The following is a 21840-nucleotide window of genomic DNA, read 5'->3' as shown; positions in this document are numbered from 1 at the left end:
AGAATGCTCAAGGCACAAACTAAACTGTATGCTCGTACTTCCTGTAATCGCTTACACACGTGTGCTTCCAAACTCTGCTCAGGTTGTCGCTTCTTACGGTCTGTAAATAACATATGTATTGATTATTTGTGGTCACACAGTCATATAATTTTGACAATATGTCGACAAGTGAGAAAATAACACCAAACGAAGGACTGAGCGCCGAAGAGGACGAGTTGCCTCCACCCATTGTGACTCGGACTCGTAGCGGGCGCAGAGTACGGACCCCAGCTGTGTATCTTGACTCTGAAGTACCGAAGACTCCAACACGCCGAACAAGGAAATCTGTAATTCAAGAGTTACCGAATGAGAACGCAGAGAACCAGACGGAACCCGAACCAGTCGTTGAACCAGTTGCCGACGAGACTCGTGCGAAAAAACTTCCAAGCAGCGAGTCCAAATCAAATGCATTGGCAACAGCTGAAGCATGTCCAAAACTGGTCAAATCAGACACACCTGTAGGGAAATCATTAGGTGCAGTTATTCCAGCTGTGTCACGTCATTGCAACGAGAAGGAAAACAAGGTTGGTCCCGTACCAATGGAGACTGTTCCGCACCGCCCAAATAAAACGGCCAAAAAGAGGACTCGTTCAGAGTCAAATGAGAAACTTGACGTGATACCTTTGGGTAAACCGAAATCCGGACGGGTATGGAAGGACCGCAACAAGCAAAGGTCAGTAGTGGCAAGTTGCAATAGCCTACAATGTATTAACTGCCTGCATATGCAAACGGTTACTAGTCAGCCCAGCCCATGCAAACACTGCCTAGAAATTGTTTATGATAATGTACCTTTTATAGAACTCCTTTGTTTTTCAGGTTCTCGGCTGTTGTAAGAGATAAGCAACTGTGCTCCTCCTGGGAGAAGAAGATGGAGGCCAAGAGAGAGAAGGAGCTGGTGAAGAAATATTCCCTTCAACTGAAGGAGGACAAGGCCAGGGAGAAAGAGGTCTGTGTCGTCGCCTGTTCATATTACAGAGTGCACATATCTTAAGTAGTGAGTAAACTGCGTTCAAAACAACTGGAAAATTAGACATCTCCGACTTCAGTGCGTTCAAGACAACTGGGAAACGAGCTCCGACTGGGGGAAATCGTTTTTAACTTGGGCCTCTATCTAGAGTTCTGACTTCCCAACCTGACGCTCACTGGCGTCGTGATTAGATATTTTTTTTTGAGTTCCCAGATGTCTTGGAACACACCATTAGTATATGGACCACACATCAGAGGTTGGCAGTGCAACTGTGATTATTTAGGTGTCCCCTCGTGATGTCATTGTTTGGGGCTGTCTTTTGTCCCTTACAGGAAAAGAGGAAGAGGCATGAGGAGAATTTGAAAAGGCGAGCTGAGAACGAGAGGAAGGGAGAGGTTGTGCAAGTGGTAAGTCAACACATCCCCACGTGATCCCAAGTGAGATGATGGGGGAGATGGGGGGTCTTTTTCTCACTGTAACCTATGTGAGCCAGGCAGATCTCTATTGCTGACTTCAGAGGCCGTATGTATCAATTGTCTCGGAGTAGAAGTGCTGTTCTCTGATCAGGTTCTCCCATGCCCATGTTATCTTGTTCATTTGTGATCTAAAAGGCAATACTGATCCTACATCAGCCCTCTTACTCTGACACTTGAAACATATGGCCCCAGGCTAACTGTTACACCCCCCCCCCCAGATCCGGAACACAGCAAAGATCAAGAGGATGAAGAAGAAACAGCTGAGGAAGATTGAGAAGAGGGACACACTTGCTATGCTGCAGAAATCACAGCCCAGGAACCCAAAAGCTGCACGGAAAGGTGGCAAAGGGGACAAGTAGAGGGAGTGCACTTGGTTGACTGATGGGACGTTCAGATCTACAGCTGTTGAGAACTACCCTCTAGGCACTTCATGTAGATATGAGAGAACCACCCTCTAGGCACTTCATGTAGATATGAGAGAACCAGTCAGAAAAGGGGCTTGCTCCGTCCGCTCCACGCATCGACCCGGTATTGCAGTTCCTCCAGGATGAAGGCATTTGATCTTTCCCTCAATAGCCTAGGTGGAATTTTCACCATATTGCTTAATCCAATCCTTTTCAGATCTACACAGTGCCTAGGGGGTAGAGCCAACATGGCTATGCTAGCTGTGTGTGAGGCTGCTGGAATGGGCTGGAAGAATTCTTTACTTGAACTCTTACTATGTTTACTGTCGTAATGCAATGTTCCATTAAACAAAGCAAATTGTTATACCAGTGGGTCTCCCAACCTTTTTTTCTGAGTGGTCCACTAGATCACCATTGTGAGCTTTTTGCCCACTTTAGTGTGTTGCATTAAAGGAATAATGACACTATAAAGCAAGTGTGCACTTCTCCAGTCAGGCTTTATTACATCACCCTGCGATGCTGTTATACTCAGCGCACTGACCAAGATCCATAAGAGAATGAATGAACTTAAAGATGGGGAACTACAACAAATGGGAGGACAGAGAAAGGAAACTCAAAGATAGACCATATGAACTTAAGACAAGTCCAGTAAACTAGCACCTGACAATGATATTTTTTTTACAACTATTGTGGTGTCTTACAGCAGTGTAACTGGATCAAACGTATTGTACAAAGTGAGTGTGTACGGGGCCAGGGAGTAGGAGAAAAGTAATCAAACAAGTTAGTTGACTTACAATTAATGGAGAAACAGTCATGTTCTATTTTACAGAAACCAATGGGAGTTCTCTCTGACCTTAAACAATCACCATACTTAGATCTAACTATTCAATATTATTTACACAAATATTAGCAATATTCCTTTTTTTTCCTCGGTCTCAGAAACATTTTGTAAGTACACTTGAAAATAAAATGTGAATTCTTATTTTTGGAACTCAAACCTCACACACTGTACTAGTGCACACACACTTTAGTTAAAGTAGATTACAAGTAATCTCTTGATGCATCCCTATTCATTTATAGTGCACTTTATAGGGAATAGGGTGCCATTTTGGACACTAAATTACTAGGCCACTATTCCAATATGTTATGGTCGAGTCTGCTTCATACACTAACCATAATAGAAAACGATAAGGCTACGCTAGATTGTTTTGCTGTTGAAGAGGTGGAAGTCATCTTTGGGATGTAGGACGTAGTAGGAACTGTTTAAATAGTACTTTATGACGATATATCCTTCATTTAGCTGCTTTGAGAGGGATAACAGGCTCCGAGCCCAAACAGCCACAGCAGAGGAGCTAATGTGGTGTCACTGGGTTCTCTCACACACACATTTTCTCATGCACACACACGTGGGCTCCTGCATTTGTTGCTCACCCCCTTTCTCTCAAACAAACACACACACACCTCTTAAACAGCATTTGTGAAGCTTTGAAAATCTGGCAGCCTCAAAGCAGACATAAGCACCAACCCATTGCTATTATAACCCCCCTCTTCTCTCACACAAACTGTTCATGTCCATATGCATTTAGTCCATATCCTTTGGAAAAGGAGCAAGGTAGAGTTAGTGTTTGATAGAGTCTAGCGATTTAACACCATCAACCAGACCACCTATCTGCCCCCAGTCTTTTCCACAGACTAACATAACAAGAGATGGAGTGGGTGAGAAAGAGAGCAGCAAAGGAAGAAACAGAAGACACAGAGGTCTAGCCAGTGGCAGTGGCTCTAAAGGGAGATATCTAATCATTGTAGTGAAGATTAAGCTTTCAGGGGTGACGTTTTCCCTAGCTACAGATCTTGGATCAGCTTCAGCTCCCCCAATCCTAACCTTAAACATTAGCGGGGGAAATGCAAAACTGACCCCAGATCAGCATCTAGGGGCAAGTTGACCCTACATGGAAGATGAAGGCAGAAGAAAGCAGGTCTTTCCCCCTGTCCGGTTGCATTGTCCTACAGGGTCTCACAGCCCCTATGCACACCATCCCCACAGAGAGTGATAGGGGAGAGGTAAGGGGCATTACAACCCAAAATCTATCCTGAAAGAGGGAGGGTTGGGGTTAAACAGGGTCGACCCAGTTTGTCCCTTCCTCAATTGGGGGGAAAAAGGGCAGCTTGTGGCTTGTTCCAAATGCCTGGGTTAGTACAATTCGCTGATCGGGGGGGGGATCAATATATATCTGGGCAAATGTCCCAGTTGCCGTGGTCCTTCGCCTCCCAGTAGCCCCCCTTGTAGACGTGCATGGACTCTCCCGTGACGACGTCCTCGGTCCTCTCGAACCACATCGCCTCATAGTTGTCCTGGTGGACGCCTGACGAAAATAACAAGAGAAAAAGAAAGACATTTAACCTATTGAAAGAATCATAGGATGTTGAGGACCAGCCATGGAAGCTTTGGGAAAGGGACTTCTGCATCAAGACCACATAAAAGGATGAGGTCAGGATGACAAGGACAACATTGCAGCAGCATGGTGGCGTCTAGCTACAACAGTTACCAGAGTTGTCATGTCTAGCGCTACGAGACTTCACACATACGAACGCCGTAAGACTTTGGGAAGTAGTATTTCTCAACTAAGTTACACTGCAACTACTAGAGCGTCTAAGAGGAAGGAGACACAAACTACAGACAAATAACAGAGAAAGGAGAGAGAACAACAATGGTGTTACTTGCTTTTGACCGCAGCTCCATAATGACCTTCCATGTCATCCACTGGTGGGGGGGGGGACGACAAGATGGAAAGATATGAGGTATGATATAAAAATATAAAAAAATGTGAGAATGAAATCATGGTGTGTGTGTGTGTGTGTCCCGAATGATGAATACTTGCTTTGATACTCTGAGAGGGGCGGACCACGTGGTGCTGCAAAATGGAAGACTGACGGATAAGTATGTGAGTGTGTGGATAGAAATAGACAGTGATATAGAGAGGAAGAGAGTAGAGGGCTACTTGCTTGGTGTGTGAGGTGGAGAATCGTCGGGGTCCGCTGAAGGGGGAGAGAGGAACATGAATAATTGACAGAAAGGAAAGAAATGAAAAGAAGAGGGGGGGGGGGGGGGGACAACCTACAACCTAACCAATTAAATCTATTTAATATACGATGATACTTACTGGTGTGGAAAATTAAAGCTAGCCTGCTTTTACTGCGCTACGGAGCGGTTTCCTATCACAGGACATTGCCGCATATCAAAAAATAGTTTCCTTCAAACATTCCTCTGTTTAGTATTAGAATTCACAATGTGCATTTCACAGCACAAGAATAAGCCGTTTCTAGGCATAGCCTGGAAACCTGGGTCGTATTCACTAGACACCTTAGGTAGAAAAACGTCCCGAAACAGGGAGGGACTACCTGAACTTGTCAAATAAAAAACTTGTTTTTGTTGCAAAACGTTTTGCTAGTGTGCACTAATGAACACAACCCTGGTATTGATTGACTAGCATATTTGCATCGCAAGAAAGCTAGCTACCATTTGTCTAACTACCTTTCTGTCATTATATATATATATACATACACACACACACACACACACACACACACACACACACACTAAACGGAAAGTGCTAGAAGGATCACGCGTCAGGAGAGGGAATAAGAGAGTGAAAGCGAGGGAGTGCTATAAGGACAGAGCGATGGAGGGAGGAAAGCTAGTGGTACTTGCTTTCGTCCGAAGCCTGGCTCGCTTCCGTACCAATCTCCACTGCATCGGCTGAACACAGCACAAACCAAGGATGGATGGATGGATGGATGAATAAAGAAAGCGGGATATGATGAGGTGATGGATGGTCAGAGGTATTAAATACACCTACCTTGTGAAAAGTGGAACGGATTGTGTGTGTGTGTGAGAGAGTAAAGTGAGACAATAGGGGGAAGAGGAGGAGTACTTGCTTTTCAAAGGCGAGTCAGTGATGAAAGAGTCCTCAATGACAGCTTGGGGGACAGAGAGACAGACATGTGTGAAAGACAGACAGATAGATATATACAAGAGGAGAAAGGGACAGACAGGTAGACTATGAACACAGACAGGTAGACTATGAACACAGACAGCTCTGGGACGACACTCACTGTCTTTCCTCAAACCTGCCTCCATCTCTGTGTCCTCTCTCTGGCCACAATAGGAAGCCAGAGACCAGATTTCTCATTCAACTTAATGGTGAGTACTTCCTTACTCACAAGCACAAGAATTGGATCTTGCTCCCATCTTGGGCATGTCCCAATAATATCCTCAGTGGTACCGGAGCGCCAAGTCTAGGACCAAAAGGCTCCTCAACAACTTCTACCCCCAAGCCATAAGACAGCTGAACAATTCATAAAATGGCCACCGGACTATTTACATTGACCCCCCCCTCCCTTTAGTACACTGCTGCTACTCGCTGTTTATCATCTATGCATAGTCACTTCACCCCTAGCTACATGTAAAAATTACCTCAACCAACCAGTACCCCTGCACACTGACTCGGTACCGGTAACCCCTGTATATAGCCTCGTTATTGTGTTACTTTTTATTATTATTTTTTACTTTAGTCTATTTGGTAAATATTTTCTTAACTCTTCTTGAACTGCACCGTTGGTTAAGGACTTGTAAGTAAGCATTTCACGGTAAGGTCTACACTTGTTGTATTCGGCGCACGTGACAAATAAAGTTTGATTTGAAGTATGCACTTGTTTACCACTTCAAATATTGGATTGGTGAGGCATGGGTTAGTGGGTGTCTCCACCTTGTTTCTTATACCAGTCATTTCCTTTCAAATAAGTATAGGAAAGTCAACAAGTGAACACTGGGAGGAAGGAGAGATAATTGGGATGTAGCCCTTCTTGCACCTCCTTCCCTCACCCCCTCCCTCTTTCTTACCATCCTCCGCTACCTCCAACCCTTCTGCCCCCTCCTCGGGCAGGTTGGCTGCGCGCTGGGCCTCCCTCTCCCTCTCGCGGCGGACGCTCCTCTGCTTCTCCTCCAGCCGTTGCTTCTCGGCGTTGGCCTCGTCCCACCGGCCCGCCTCCATCAGCTGCTGGTCGGGCCGTCGCCGGCTGTCGGTGGGCGCCACGCCCTCCTCGGACTCGTTGAGCGTCAGCGCCAGCGACGAGAAGTAGTACATGGTCTCTGCTCCCTCCCTGCAGATGGGAGGAAGAGAGAGGATGGGAAACGAGAGGAGAGAGAGAATGGAGGAGGAAATGGAAGGGACAGAGCAATAGAAAGAGCGATGCCAAACAACAGAGGTGAGATGACTGAAAAAGCCATGTTCTTTGACACACCAAATGTCTTATTCATTTGCAGCACATCATCAGCAAACTCCCCCCACACTCTACTCACGGTAGTGGGTTCTTCCTCCAGAGCTCCTTGGCTTTGAGCGTCTGGTAGACGGTCTTCTGTTTGCCCTCGGTGCCGTTCTCTCCCTTATTGCTCTGCATCACCCTGGAGAACTCCATCTTCTCATCCCACGTCCCTGACAGCACATAGTGGGCCTTACCCTCCTTGTCGGTCACCACACCAGTCACCTTCCTGGCCACGTCTCTGGAGAAGTAGCTGTACGGGGCGAACTTGAGATGGCAGCAGTCACCGGTCCGGTGGTTCACCACGTCTATCTCTCCCGACTGAGAAAACCAGAAAGAGCGAGAATGGAATTCTTTAAAAATGTGTCGTTCACCTAAATAAATCTTGTTTTTTTTAATGCTTGGAATTAGTCTAAAATCTCCTAACGTCCATAGTACGTGCGTCGATGCCAAAAATTATGGCGTGATAATGTCACTATAACAGAAAGAGCCATCATGTGTGAAAAATTTCTTACCTGGTCGATCCACAATTTGCCCACAATGATGTTGTGTACTGTGGTAGTGACTTTCTTCCACGAGTAGTGATTGTTGCTCTTCTCAAACACGCATTGGATAGAACCTGTGGAAGAGGTTTACACCACAGCAAACGTGAAAAATTCTAACTATACAAACAAAACATTTGCGTGATGGAGACATTGGCTGGCAGCTTATCAGTCCTCACACACCGCCTTACCCAGAGGCATGATGGAGAGGTATTTTCCCCTGAACTTGCTGGCGAGGGAGATCTCCTGTCGGAGGGTCCAGCCTCTCTCTGAGATGGCATGATGAGCAGCTGCAGGTGGGTGGTGACTCACCTGGATGAAGGAGGATTGGGTAGGGCTATATTACAATTGAGTCACTTAGCACAGTGTTTTGCAAACCCAGTCCTGGGGAGCCACAGAGTACCATGTTTCTTTTTAACTGTGCACTAAAACACCTAAATCCACTAATCAATGGCTTGATGATTAGCCAATTTCTTGAGTCAGATATGGTTGTGCTGGGCTAAAACAACATATTTAAACAATTTATCTAAATTAGTTTCATACACGTGGGAGTAAAGAGAGCTGTTGTTTCCCACATCTGCCACTAGGGGTTGTTTTCCCTCAGTAATCCCCCAGAGAATTGAGTACCACAGTATGAGTCATAAAACCCAGAAATGGTGGTTCCAATCGTAATTTTTTTTTCAACCATTCATTTTTCAATCTGGGATTTTAGAAATACTTATTATAAGGGTTGTGTAGGCCGTGTAGGGTCGTGTAGGCTTCCCCTGGCATGACGTTTTGATAACCACGCAAATCTCTCAGACACGGTAACTATACCAATAACAAGCATAGCATTTGGGGAGTCAATTGAGGCAAATATATTGATAAAAAACTCACGGCTATCAAAACGTCACGCCAAGGTAAGCCTACACAGTTAATTAAAAAAATTACGTAAAATTCACAATGTGAAAAATGAATGGCTGAAAAACCACTGGAACCATTTCCGTGGTTTTATGGGTATTATGTGGCGGACTATTAGAACGTGATGCAGCAGAAGGGAACGTTTCAGCACCACAGGTGATGGACAGCGCTGGAACTCCTGACAGTTTATAGAGGTACCACTACCCACTACCCTTTCTGTAAATGTACTGTGGGAATTGTAATGGGAAATAATTTTCCTGTATTTGATTTACTGTTGATATGGACTGATATGTAATAAACATGACTGTATGTGCAGGGAGACGCAGACAGATGCATTCCCTTGGGGAAGGGAAACAGGAGCTAACCATGTACGTTTAAGTAACATATCTAATGAAGTAGTCGTCACTTGTTAGTCTATAATTATCTGTTGTAACCAAGTACTGTTGTTCTACCTTTGACCTGTTAAAACTGCCGGTATCAAATGTTATGGTTCATGTTTGACGTCAGGCTCGATTCGAGGACAGAGATAATGTATCTGTGTCACTGTAGCAGCTGTTGCTGGGACTTCCTTGCAAGCCTCTCGGGCTAGTGTTTACAGAACATTTGATGCTGTGGGATTAATATTTAAGGGCCTTCTCTGCGTTTGTTCTGGAGGGGTCTCCTAGTTGCAACTTGTAATAAACCGGATTGATATGATCAGATTGTTGTGATGTCAACTTGTGGTTAATTGAATGTGTATTGGTTATAAAAACATTGCCACTGTAGATGCAAATCATCTTCTCTCCTACTCTCTCTGCCCCCTCCCGCGCTTAGCCCCTCACCCATTTGAACCTGTAGCCAAGCCCCCTTCTGTTTTTCCAATTCCCCTCTATCCCAAAAAGTCATCCCCCCCCACCTTTACCTGTTCACACAATGAGCGGTAGCCGCTCTCCCTCAGCCGGTCCAGTTCGTAGGTCTCCCCCAGTAGGGGGTTGAAGGGTTTGCCTGTACGGTGGACCGTAGTGGAGTAGGACGATACGGTGAAGGCAGCCACGTAACACAGCTGCTCCAGAGAGCTCTGGCATTTAGCCGCCTTGTCCAGGAGCTCGTAGTACTCCAAGTCCTCGGACAGACGCTGCAGCATGGAGATCGGCTCGTTGAAGTTCACCTGAGATAAAATGGGGAGAAAAGGGGGCGAGGAAGAAAGGAAACTTAGAAATGGGAAAGGGTTTAAGGAAAAATGCGTGTAACTGCCAAAATAAAGGAAACACTGACAAAGTGTCTGGGACTCTATTGGAGGGATGCGACACCATTGTTCCACAATTTGGTGATTTGGTGAAAAATGCTCTCAGGCACCTCTCCAGAATTTCGCATAAATGTTCATTTGGGTAGAGATCTGGTGTCAGACACACACACTTTAAAACCCCCTATGCTCCTTTGAGACCCCTCTTTCAAAGTCACAGACTTCTTCTAGCCGTGGTAACCAAAATATTTGGGAAACTGGCCATTTTTATACATGACCCTAAGCATGATGGGATGTTAATTGCTTAATATACTCAGGAACCATCCTGTGTGGAAGCACCTGCTTTCAATATACTCTATCCCTCATTTACTCAAGTACAGTGTTTACTGTATTTTGGCACTTACCTGTAGATCCATTTCATTCCAGAAAGTTGTTCCCTCCCTTCTGCCCTTGTTCAATACAATGCACAGAGCTGAAAGCAACAGTTAGGGTGTGCTGCAATAGTCTATAGTCACACACACACGCGCGTTTTTCTTACAGGCATGGGGATCTTGGAGAGCTCTTTGCCGATGCAGTTCTTCATGATGCTCCAGAGGTTCAGCGAATAGTTGGGCTTGTCTGGGATTTTGGTCCGCCTCTTCCTCACCGGCTCCACCTCCAGGGACTGGGGCGACTCCGGATTGGACCCCAACGACTGCTCGTCACAAAGCTGTGGTTGGCCAAAAGAGGGCAGAACACATACACGTTTTATTTCAAGGGACATCCTATGTACTGCAAAGCAAGTAATTAAACAAATATTTAAAATATCAAAACAGTGACAGACTCACCGATTGGTCATCGATTCCAGTCTCAGCGCTGAGACCACTGATGTTACTTCCTGACCTTCTGAGTGGAGAAAGAAACAGAGATATATAGAAAGAAAGAAGTGCATTTGACCAATTACAATTTTCCTTCTAAATTCTCAGTTTATTGCTCATAAAATGCCATGCCATTTGTATGGATAAAAATGAGGAGGTTGAGAGAGAGAAGGAAAGAGCGAGAAACAGGGAGAGACAGATGGAGAGTTAAAAGAAAAAACAAAAGAGGTAGAGGCGTGCTGACCTATGATACTTGGGGTCAGCCGGTACAGTGATGAACCCCGCCGGGTCCTCCATAGCGTCAAAGAACTCGTTTTCATCATCCTCGTCACTTGCGTCTCCCTTTGCTGAGCCCGAAACTGAGGGAGAAAATGAAATATTATGAATGATAGTGTGTTGTAGATTCACTGGTTGACTTAACTAGCAGGCTAACAGTCAGTTTGGAGTTAGGGGGGGTTAAAGGGCAGGGGTCAAAGAGTTAAGGTAACAGTTTGTTCGGGGTCAGAGGTGATGCCGTACTCTTGCTGTTCAGGGCAGGGTTGCTCTGGGAGAGGGGCAATACGGTGGCCCCTCTGAAGGCCCTCTCCAGGTGGTTGTGCTGCTTGGCTAGCTGCTCCAATGTTTCCTCCAGCCTTATCCTCTGGTCCCGCTCCGAATGCAAGGCTTTCTGCCACCGTTTACTGTGGGCCTGGGCCAGCGCTAGGAAGTCTCTGCATGCCTGGGGAGAGAAATGTTAGGGAAACAGAGGAATGTCAGGGAAATCTCAAAGAAACGCTTTAAAAACATTCATACAACACCAAAGCCCTGTAAAGGTTTGTGTAACACTCAAAAAACAGATGGCTCGTACTGTGGGCTTCAGCTAGACTGCACTATTAGACCTTCACTGTATTCCATGTACAATTCAACGTAAACCAGTTGCCTTTGCACACTGTAAAAACAATAACACGTACGTTGATCATAGCGTTGGAGGTGATGCGGAACAACGTGGCTCTCTCCGTCACCTGCCGGATCTTGCCATCCGTGTCGCCTCCCAGACGCACCCCCTCCAGCTCTGACAGGGACCTAGGACAGGGGCACAGCCAAGGAGAGTCAGCCAGTCCCTTCAACCCATCCCCCTCAGCCCATCTCTTCTGTATGTAGTACATGTAATTTGTTTATTCACTCAGACTACTCTGCAACCAAGACAAATATCTGGTCCATAAAATCTTAGACCTTACCTGGTCAACCAGTTACTATGTGCTTGTAAGGATAGAACCGAGCAATAGCTTTTTGCATCCATTGATGTGTTCTATGGATGTGGGAAAAGTTATCTTGTTCTATTACTATCGGTGTCTATACATGGGGGAATCAACCAGTTGTTTATTGTAAGGTTTGTGTGAGACTGATGGGTTGACCCCTGACCTTTGGAGGGCGGAGCCGTGCTTGGCGATGAGGTCGTTGCAGGTGCTCAGGTCTTCCACCTTGCTGCCCAGCGTGCGTAGTGTGGACTGTACCTCTGAGTTAGAGTTACGTGCCCCTCCGCCCTGTCCCAAGGTAGGGGGTGACGTGGGACACTCATCACCAGAGTCATCTGGAGAAGAAGAGAAGAATCTCAAATATATTTTGATTTCTTTAACACTTTTTTTTGGTTACTACATGATTCCATGTGTTATCTACAATGTAGAAAACAGTCAAAATAAAGAAAAACCCTGGAATGAGGTGTCCATTGTATATGAAGAAAAAAAATACATTCTGTCAGAATGATAGCCCCACCCCCTCACTAATTGGGGGTTATACAGTAAACTGTAATTCTTGAGAAATAAAACATGTTCTCTCTCTCTCAAAGGAACATGAAGAAACACATACAGTATACACTCCACTCAGACACCCCCCTCAACCCTCCTTCCCTTACCCTCTCTCTGTACCCATTCAAGACTGTTCTACACAGACAAATCCCTTCCTCTCCCGCCTCATTTTCCCTCTTCTCCCTCCCTCACCAGACTCGGCCTGATTGCGGACAGCCTTGGCCTTGGCCAGCTCCAGGGCGGTGATCCAGCGCTGCCGCTCCACCTCAGAGCTGGCCTTCAGGTGGTAGGTCTGTGCCCCGCCGTTGGAGATGACAAAGTTGCACGAGTCCTCCACTGCGATGTTGGCCGTGGCCAGGTTGATGGTGCCCCGGCACGTGTGGCCCATCTCCGCCTGGGTCCTGGGGAGAAACAGAGCGAGAAAGTGGAGTGGATTAAACTAGGGTCAACTCCTGAAAAAGTCAACTCGGTAACCAGCTCCAACTCCTGAACCAGCTCCTGCTTGTACAGCTGGTCCGAAAACTCCTAGCCCCCTAACCTGGTCCTTTTTAGTGTTTACTCATCTGAAGGAACCATATAGGAAGCAACACGGCAGAAGCTTCTCTAAGCCTACTGGAAGCCAAGATAAAGACATCACTTTAACTATGCCTACCTGGTTTCTTTTGTTTTGCAAACTCCAGAAAGAGTGAAAGAGGCTAGAGAATATGTTCAGACTGAGGCCGCTTTAGGCTAGTTGGAGCAAAATTGAGTAACCTAATTTTGGACAACAATGTTCTCTCTTCCACATTAATGTTTTATTTTACATTACATTAAGTAAAGGTCTCTAATTACAGCCAGTTTAACCAGGAACCATTATGATCACACAAGCAAAGAGGAGGGTGGACCCAATACTCAGAAGCGTGGCAATAGAAACCAGCTGACTGTTGGACCAGTGTGGACTATTGGCTATTGTTGCCTAACTAATTTGTTCATATGGAACAACGGAATCTCTCTAATACAGCTATGCTATCTCAGATGCAATATAGCCTAGTGTTGAAAAAACATGTCATATTGCACCATTACTGGTTTCGCAATTTTGCATGATTGCAAAAACCTTTGTACAAATGTCTCGCTAAATGCACTCTTGGCAAGTTATTCGAGAGAAAACAACCTTACTTGGAAAAAGACTCCGAGATGGGAACATGAAAAGAGTGTGAATTGTTGGATGTGCTTATCACCTGACTCTAAATTGTTAGGCAAACAGTACTGTTCACACAACACACACACACACACACAGCGTTCTTGGAGTGGGAGGTGAATGGTACACAGCTACGTCACTAAACAAACACGACTCATATTACACAGCCCAGTGAAGACACAATGACTCCCCCACAGGGCTGAAAACACAATAAGTATTCGGCCACACCTCTTTGTTGCAAGCAGAACGGAGAGGAGTCATGCAATATTGTGACACCATTAAAATGGCAAAGAGTTACACAGGGAATCCATAATGACCTCAAGCTTCAATTTCTTTATGATACTGTGCGCCATAGTCAAAACTCATGATAGGCATATAAAGGAGAGCAAGTTGTATTCATCTTGTAGGGCAGGGGAAATGGGAACACCACAGAGCAAATCACAGCTATAATATAACCGTTTAGTTAGTCCTCCTAGCTAACACAGTGTCCTTCACTCCCACCTGCCAAACACCTACCCTTGCCGTCGTTAACAGAACTGCTGGAAAGCAGTGCCCAACAGGGCAGGGGTGAAATACACTGTCTGCTGGTGTGCTAGCTAGCTACTTATCCCGCATGCTGTGTACCGTAGTCCTAGCTAGAACACAGTGTCCTTCACTCCCGCTTGCCGAACACCGGCCCTCGCAGGAAAACAGTGCCCGACAGGCAGGGGCGAATGACACCGTCTACCGTTGTCCTAGCTAGCTACTGACATTGTCGCCCCCTCCACTTCTTGTGTGGGGTTTATCAGCGTTTGGCATCCAACGTTATGGTGCATTACCGCCAACTACTGTACAGGAGCACCCTGCCTCCCGCCTATGTACTGGAGTCCTAGCTTAAATGGACCAATATAAGTATAAAGAGGGGTTCCGGCAGATGCAGCAATGCCCACATGCAGGAACGCCCTTAATTGTGGGCAGCAAAGATTTCTGGTAACTGTTAGTCTCATCTATTACAGCGGATGCAAAGAGGTACTATGTCATGCAACCCCATCTCGCTCCATTCTTACCTGTAGTAGGATAGTAAACCGTTGCTCAAGACGAACCATCGTCGCTGGTAGCCCTTGATGTAATTTGTCCATTTGAATAGCCATCCTTTGTAAGTGTCTCCAGCCGGAGTCGGGGTGGGTGCCTTGGGCTCCGACATTATGACAGCCTGAGCCTTCACAGTGGGCTATTAGATTGGGGCCTAGGGACATGAAAAGTAGTAAGACAACCTGAAAATGGCAGTGGAAAATCTACAGGACAATTTACTAGCTAACTAATCCATACATACTTGGGATACGTAGAGGTCTAGTAGTAGACCACGTAAGTTGTCAGCGTAAAGTCAGAACAGTTTCTACAATCAGCATAACCCAAAGGCCGTTAGACGGCGATATTGAGTCGTTTCGATATCGCCATCTACCGGCCTTTAGGCTCCAATCAGCAGTCAACACCCGATTCCCCATCAGTGACACTAGCCTATCTGTCAACTACCTGGCTTTGGTTAACAGTTTATGTTGTGTAAATTGATATAGTAAGTGATATCAGCAACTTAGCTCAGCTGGATAAGTTGTTGGAGACCAACTGCTGCTAGTGATGTTAACAAGATTTAGCTTGCTAGCTCGCCTACAAACGTCGGGCTAGATAAGATAGGCTAAGCAGGTAGTTAAGCTAGTTTCAGTAGCTAGCTAACGTTAACGGCATAACCAGTCTTGTCGAGGGCAAGACGATAACAGCAACCACGTTTCCATCCAAACGTTGGCATAAAGGTAGAGGGATACTAGCTAATGTTACTACTACACAATTTGCAATGACTATACACTTTACACATTTAGCATCGTCAGTGCAAAATCAACACAAACTCGCTAGCGGCCTAACAACACAGCACTGCCTGGCGCTGAAGTGCAGCATCACACACCGGACTCACGACAATGACAGGCGGATCCACATCGACGCTAGCGACCGTCGACCGAGAGTCGATGCCTTGAGCAGCTAATCATCTCAAATTTTGCAATAAAAACACACGTATATTATGCTCGTATAGATAGCTAATCAATGATCCACACACCCAACCAACCAACCTTTATCAGTATGTCGAGGAAAAACTGACGCAATTTCCTTGTGCTTGACAACTTCAACATCCGACTTTCAGACTGGACATTTATTTTTGCATAAAAAATGAAAGTAACATGACAAACGTAGCTATCAAGCTACAACCTTTCCCAATCAAAGTTGTCTTCACCTTAGCATTAAATGTCACGAACACAATTGCTTTCAGTTGTTTACTTTTTTTTTTTTTTTTTTTTTTTTTTTACAAATATGTCTACCTACCTTGTATCGATGGGCGAGTTCGTTTTACGTGGGCGGGGTGTGCACATTGTAGACCATTCCATTGGTCTATTATGAAATATCCACTCAACCGGGCACCGGTCCATGCAAAACGAACTAGCCCACTCACTGGTACCACCTGTGTGTGCCGCCAGAGACGACAAAGTGCTTTCGCTTCCAAATGTAAACACATAAATTAGAGTCCTCGTTAGAAACCTTTTTCAAGGAAAATACTCCTACATTTCTCAACGCTGGTGGAACCTTCATATACAGCCATTGGGTTGAGCATTGTGGGTGGGGGTTTATTCATTACGGAAACAATTTATGGATTGCCATAACCCCAATCCGGATATTTTATTGGTGATGAAAAACATCTCACCATGTATCTTGACCTGTCTCCTGTCCCACTTGTCTGTGCCATGGGTCCACAGTCTGTTTGCAGTGCCAGCTTCAGTTGACCCCGTAGTGTCCTGTTCTAGTCCTAGGCCCTACTGTATGTTTCATACCCAGTTAGGCTCCAAGTCTCCAGCAGTTTGTGGCCTTAGTAGTAGCTGGCTATGAGTCACCTGCCTTGTCAGGCCCCCTGTCCTGCTAGGGTCTCAACCACCAGACTTGGGGTACCCACTATTCTCTGAACTGGTGGGCCTGCTGTCTTCAGCTATGTGGGACCGTCCACCACCTGCCCTGGATGCCCCTCACACCGGGGAAGCAACACAACCTCACCTCAGGGACCCAGCTTTCTTCATGCTCTGGATCCCTTATAGGCCTTGTTCAGAGCAGAGATCCCCTGAATCTGCTCTACCCTGGGAGCCATCTCCAGCTGGTAAGGTACTGTGTCAGTTGGATTCCGCTGGAGCCATGCCAACTCTTGCACTAGGAGCCAAACATCCCCCTTCCTCCCAGTTCAACACCCCATGAGTAAATGTCAGTTGGCCGAGCATTCAGAGGTCAAGACAGCAGGTCCGGGAGAGAGGGAGTGAGGTGGGGGAGGGGTGACAGGGTCGAAAAAGCAGGTCCGGGACAAGGTAACACGTCCAGTGAAAACAGGACACCGCTTACCAGCTGCCACTCAAGTCTTATGTCCAGACGCACCTTGACTGCTCCCTATGTTGCTCTGCCTACATGCCCTGCCATTGCCTGCACCTTTGGTTATAGCCCTTTTATTGTTCAGACATCCATGGAAGGGCAGAGAGGCCGAACAACAAAGGGTGATTCCACACCAGCAGAAGCAGAAAATATTTAGGGTATCTCAGATTGTTCTGGCAATTCTCACATAGAAACTTCATTTAGAGAAAGGATGTTTGACAGGCATTATACATTTGTATCACTATTTTATTTGATTTTTTAAATCATGATGAAAGCATCCATTTTTGGGCTATTTGTAGACCAATACAATAAATGAATGTGAAAATCTGTATTTCAGAATCTGTACATATTCCATATGTTAGAGCACACTATAAGGAGTATAATGATGACACCAAGATGTTGTCTGTATCATGTACGGTTCACGGATCATAAGGTCTTACATGTACACTGTAGGTCTAAAATTCAAGTTTCTATGTGAGAATTGTCAGAAATATCTGATACCCAAAATATTTTCTGCTACCGCTGGCATTTTATCGCCCCAAAGGGATGAGGGTGAAGTCCACCTTTAGTTAGTGTGTGTTTATGTTGTGTTGAGAAGAGGACCACTCTGTAAGAGACAACTCTCCATAAAGGTACAAAGACAGAAATGTGTGTATCCTCTTCCTCTTGGACTAGAAAAAATACACATTTTGCTGTATCCGCATTTGAACTCCTACTTTTTGACAAGCAAACTCACTCTCTCATTCTCTCTCTCCCTCTTTTCACCTTTTCCTCCCTTCCTTTCCAGGGTTAATCATAACTATGGAGACACTGAACTAAATGGGATACCGCCAGTCATCTGGCTTCGGTAGACCCTGGCCCAGACACGGCCTTCATCTCCTTCACTTGTTCTCCCACAACTACCGTGAACAAAAATATAAATGCAACATGTAAAGTGTTGGTCCCATGTTTCATGAGCTGAAATAAAATAACACAGAAATGTTCCAATACGCACAAAAAGCTTATTGCTAAAAATTATGTGCACAAATTTGTTAACATCCCTGTTAGTGAGCATTTCTCACTTGCCAAGATAATCAATCCATCTGACAGGTGTGGCATATCAAGAAGCTGACTAAACAGCATGATGATTACACAGGTGCACCTTGTGCTGGGGACAATAAAAGTGGTGGCAGTGGGGTTATGGTATGGACAGGCATAAACTACGGACAACGAACACAATTGCATTTTATCGATGGAAATTTAAATTGTTAGGAATTTTATGAATAATAACTAAACAATTTCTAGATTCAGATAAAACTATAACTAATTGAACTCTGCACGCCTAGTGAGAGAGATTTGTGCTGTGGGTTATAAAGTAAGCAAAAAGGGTCGTTAAACTATGGTTGAACTGACCCAACTTAGCCCTGAGATGTTTAGATAAGGCAGTGTAACTTTTTATGTCTTCCATTATCTTGAGTTGTCTGCTAAAGTGGTAATAAATTATAGTGAGACTTCAGGAGAATAGATTATATTGTGTGTCATGTGTGTGCGCTGGGGAGTTGGAATGAACTTTTGAACCTGTTTTATATTGGTCAGGAGGAGATTTATTCTGTTACCTATGACGTCATATCTTGTATATAAACTGTTGTTTATGGTCAAATGGTAGCGTGCTCCGAGAATAAACACTATTATCTAATTTTAATAAAACTGTATCCTGTCTATTTTATGTTAATAAGTATCTTACAAATTCTTATAAATAGACAAATTGATTTTAATTAATGAGTACATGGAGGAATTATTTAATTCCCTCAACAGAATGCACAGAGATACCTTGACGAGATCTTGGGGCCCATTATCGTGCCATTCATCCGCCGCCATCACCTTATGTTTCAGCATGATAATGAACAGCCCCATGTCACAAAGATCTATACATAATTCCTGGAAGCTGACAATATCCCAGTTCTTCCAGGGCCTGCATACTCACCAGACATTTCACCATTTGAGCATGTTTGGGATGCTCTGGGATTGACGTGTATGGAGCGTGTTCCAATTCCCGCCAATATACAGCAACTTCGCACAGCCATTGAAGAGGAGTGGGACAACATTTCAAAAGCCACAATCAACACTTTGCGATAGAGATTTGTCGCTCTGCATGAGGCAAATGGTGGTCACACCAGAAACTTTATTTTTAAGGTATCTGTGACCAATTCCCAGTCATGTGAAATCCATAGATTAGGGTCTCATTTATTTATTTCAATTGACTGATTTCCTTCTATGAACTGTAACTCAGTAAAATCTTTGAAATTGTTGCATGTTGCGTTTATATTTTTGTTCAGTATACATCAAATTCACTGAAAACTGTGAAATGGTGATGCCGCGAAACCTCAAAAGGCGTTTGGCTTCCACCGCTTCTTCAACAACATAGAGGACGGTGATGTCTAAGGTTGCTAACTGCTCCCAGACCAGGGTTTACCGTACTAAGAGGTGGGCAATTTGAATGAGAACGACAGACATAATTTTTTGTAAAAAAAAATTGTCAACTATCATTGTTTTAAAAATGTGTGTGTGAGACATACTGTCAGGTTTATGGTCTGTGTGTGTAGCTTCAGGAGAGTGTGCTTAGCTTCAAAGCTTGAGAATCAATGTAGGGCTGCTATTGAACTCAACCTGACAATACTTAATTTGCTAAATTTAACATTGTTCTTTATTTTCAGAAACATTTTCAGTGCAAACAAGAACACAGACCCTGGCCTCCTGTCTGGCAAAGACCCCCTCCACAGCTGTCAGAAAGAAGTTCATCTTGGGACTTCACAAGAACATTAATCAAAGCAGATATACCTCTTGAGAAGAGGCCCAAGTTCTCCACATTTCTGAAGAAACACTGCAAGCAGGGAGGGTCTATCCCAGCGCCATCCCATCTACGCACAGAGTAGATGGGATGAGCTCTACCCACAATATCCAGTCCAGGTGGTAGGGGCAAGAAGAGACAATAAGGACTATGTCCATGCCATCCCTGCTCTGAGCCAGGTATCTGCAGAGGAGTGGTACAGATACATGGGTATCGACAAGGCAGACGCTATGGAAGTGAGTGCAGTGGGCAGCTAGGCAGGACAGGATGCTAGCCTTTTCACTCCCATTGTGGCGATACATCTGTTCCTCCCCACTACCTAGCAACCTTAGACATCACCGCATGTAGAGAGACTTTTCTTAAATGATCAGATGCTACTTAGTCAGCGTAGAAGGAGCCTCACATATAATCTTTTAAAGATGTTGATGGCAAAGTACAAAGCATTGAGCACTAAAAAGCATGTCTGTCACACACCTACCAACTCTCCAACTCTTTCTGTGTTTTGGTTTGAAGCAATTTGATATTAGTTATATGGTGAATGGAATGACGAGACAAAATTCTTAATCTAATCTATTTGGTGTTTATATATTTATTGTATTTATGTACCTTTGCACTTTGTTGATGACGCTCTAATTATTATCATATTTTCCCATAAGGAAATGTTTACAATAAAAGGATCATATAAAGATTGAGTCTGTGTCAAGGTTATTTTTAATTGAGCTTTAGTAGAAGGATAACCATAGATTCATGGTCATCTAATACACAAAATTAAGCATTTATTTACATAAAACCATGTTCCCAATGTTAAGTAATGTTAGTACTTTCTCCCCAGGCCAAAGTCATAAAAACAGGCATCGGTACACTTTGAGCCTAATATCTGATAGTCAAATTCAAAATCTTTAAATTATTTTTTTCTTCTTAAAAATGATTAATGTTGTGGGAAATTTTGCTAAAGGGTCTTGTTATCAGATCTTTCACATCCTGCCACAGTTAATGTTTTTTTGTTGTTTTCTTTCCCCAACCATTTCACCTACAACAGTTATGTGTGTTTGTGAATCCAGGATTGGCTACTAATGGAAAAGTTAATGGAGTACAAGTGTTCTGATGGGAGTGGGAGAGAAGCAGCTGTCATTTGTTCGTAATGGTTTATGCTCTTTAAAAAAGATATATTAGATCAATGTCTGGGGATAATTTAATCCTACTCCATACAACCCTCAGCGGCAAAGATAATACTACTCCACAGCACCGTGAGGCGACAAATTAACAGGGATATGTTTCGTGGTTATTTCAAGTCAATAGAGATACTGTGGATTGCTTGCAGAATCCATCTCTAGACTGAGGTCTAGAGTTACCATCATTGTTATTAAAGGCCTAGTACAGTCAAAACTGTGATTTGCCTGTGTTGTATACATCTCCACACTATGAGGTTGGAATAATAAATAAAAATAGTGATATTGCCCTTTTAGTGTAAAAGCTGTTTGAAAACATCGGCTGAAATTTCAGCCTGTTTTGGTGGGATGGAGTTTTGGCCTGCCTAGTGACATCACTAGTTAATAGACCAATAAGAAAGAGATTTCTAAACCTTTCTGCCAACAGTTTGTTTTCAGTTTTCCCCTCCCCACTCAGATCACTCCCACACAGTCCTAGCAAAAATTCATGCCTGAGAAACTGCTCTTTGCTAAGAAGCTATTTTTGTTTCTATTTCACCATTTTAATTGAAAACAATAAGGTACTTAGTTGTCACGCAGAAATTATTTGATATTGAGATAAAAACGGCTACATTGGGCCTCTAAATCTAGACTCGAGAACGTAATAGAACAGTGGTCCTAAATCCATTCCCGGGGGACCCACAGCGAGGGCACATTTTTGTTTTAGTGCAGCACAATAATACATG

The 21840-nt window shown here is 44.4% G+C and overlaps 2 protein-coding genes across 6 annotated transcripts; one reads left to right on the top strand and one right to left on the bottom strand.

Moving 5' to 3' along the window:
* Positions 1 to 37: 37 nt before the first annotated feature.
* LOC129855831 (coiled-coil domain-containing protein 86-like) lies at positions 38 to 2255 on the top strand. Its single transcript, XM_055923883.1, has 4 exons — positions 38 to 712; positions 856 to 985; positions 1339 to 1413; positions 1701 to 2255. Exons 1-4 carry the CDS (start codon positions 159 to 161, stop codon positions 1839 to 1841), a joined length of 900 nt encoding a protein of 299 aa, XP_055779858.1. The 5' UTR covers positions 38 to 158; the 3' UTR covers positions 1842 to 2255.
* Positions 2256 to 2364: 109 nt separating this feature from the next.
* Positions 2365 to 15941, bottom strand: LOC129855828 (oxysterol-binding protein 1-like). 5 transcript variants are annotated; one of them, XM_055923880.1, is made up of 19 exons: positions 15787 to 15941; positions 14734 to 14912; positions 12703 to 12911; positions 12128 to 12296; positions 11677 to 11788; positions 11246 to 11444; positions 10971 to 11085; positions 10697 to 10754; positions 10408 to 10578; positions 9549 to 9794; positions 7939 to 8059; positions 7721 to 7824; positions 7246 to 7526; positions 6787 to 7046; positions 5823 to 5864; positions 4890 to 4922; positions 4766 to 4798; positions 4609 to 4647; positions 2365 to 4249 (listed from the first exon to the last, which is right to left on the bottom strand). In XM_055923880.1, exons 2-19 carry the CDS (start codon positions 14868 to 14870, stop codon positions 4107 to 4109), a joined length of 2472 nt encoding a protein of 823 aa, XP_055779855.1. In that variant the 5' UTR covers positions 14871 to 14912; positions 15787 to 15941; the 3' UTR covers positions 2365 to 4106. The 5 variants fall into 5 exon arrangements, with proteins under 5 accessions (XP_055779855.1, XP_055779851.1, XP_055779853.1 ...); XM_055923876.1 differs by lacking the exons at positions 4609 to 4647; positions 4766 to 4798; positions 4890 to 4922; XM_055923878.1 differs by lacking the exons at positions 4609 to 4647; positions 4766 to 4798; positions 5823 to 5864.
* Between the last annotated feature and the right edge of the window lie 5899 nt (positions 15942 to 21840).

Source organism: Salvelinus fontinalis, chromosome 5, assembly GCF_029448725.1.
Source record: "Salvelinus fontinalis isolate EN_2023a chromosome 5, ASM2944872v1, whole genome shotgun sequence".
Classification (NCBI taxonomy): domain Eukaryota; kingdom Metazoa; phylum Chordata; class Actinopteri; order Salmoniformes; family Salmonidae; genus Salvelinus; species Salvelinus fontinalis.
This window is presented reverse-complemented; position numbering and strand designations above follow the sequence as displayed.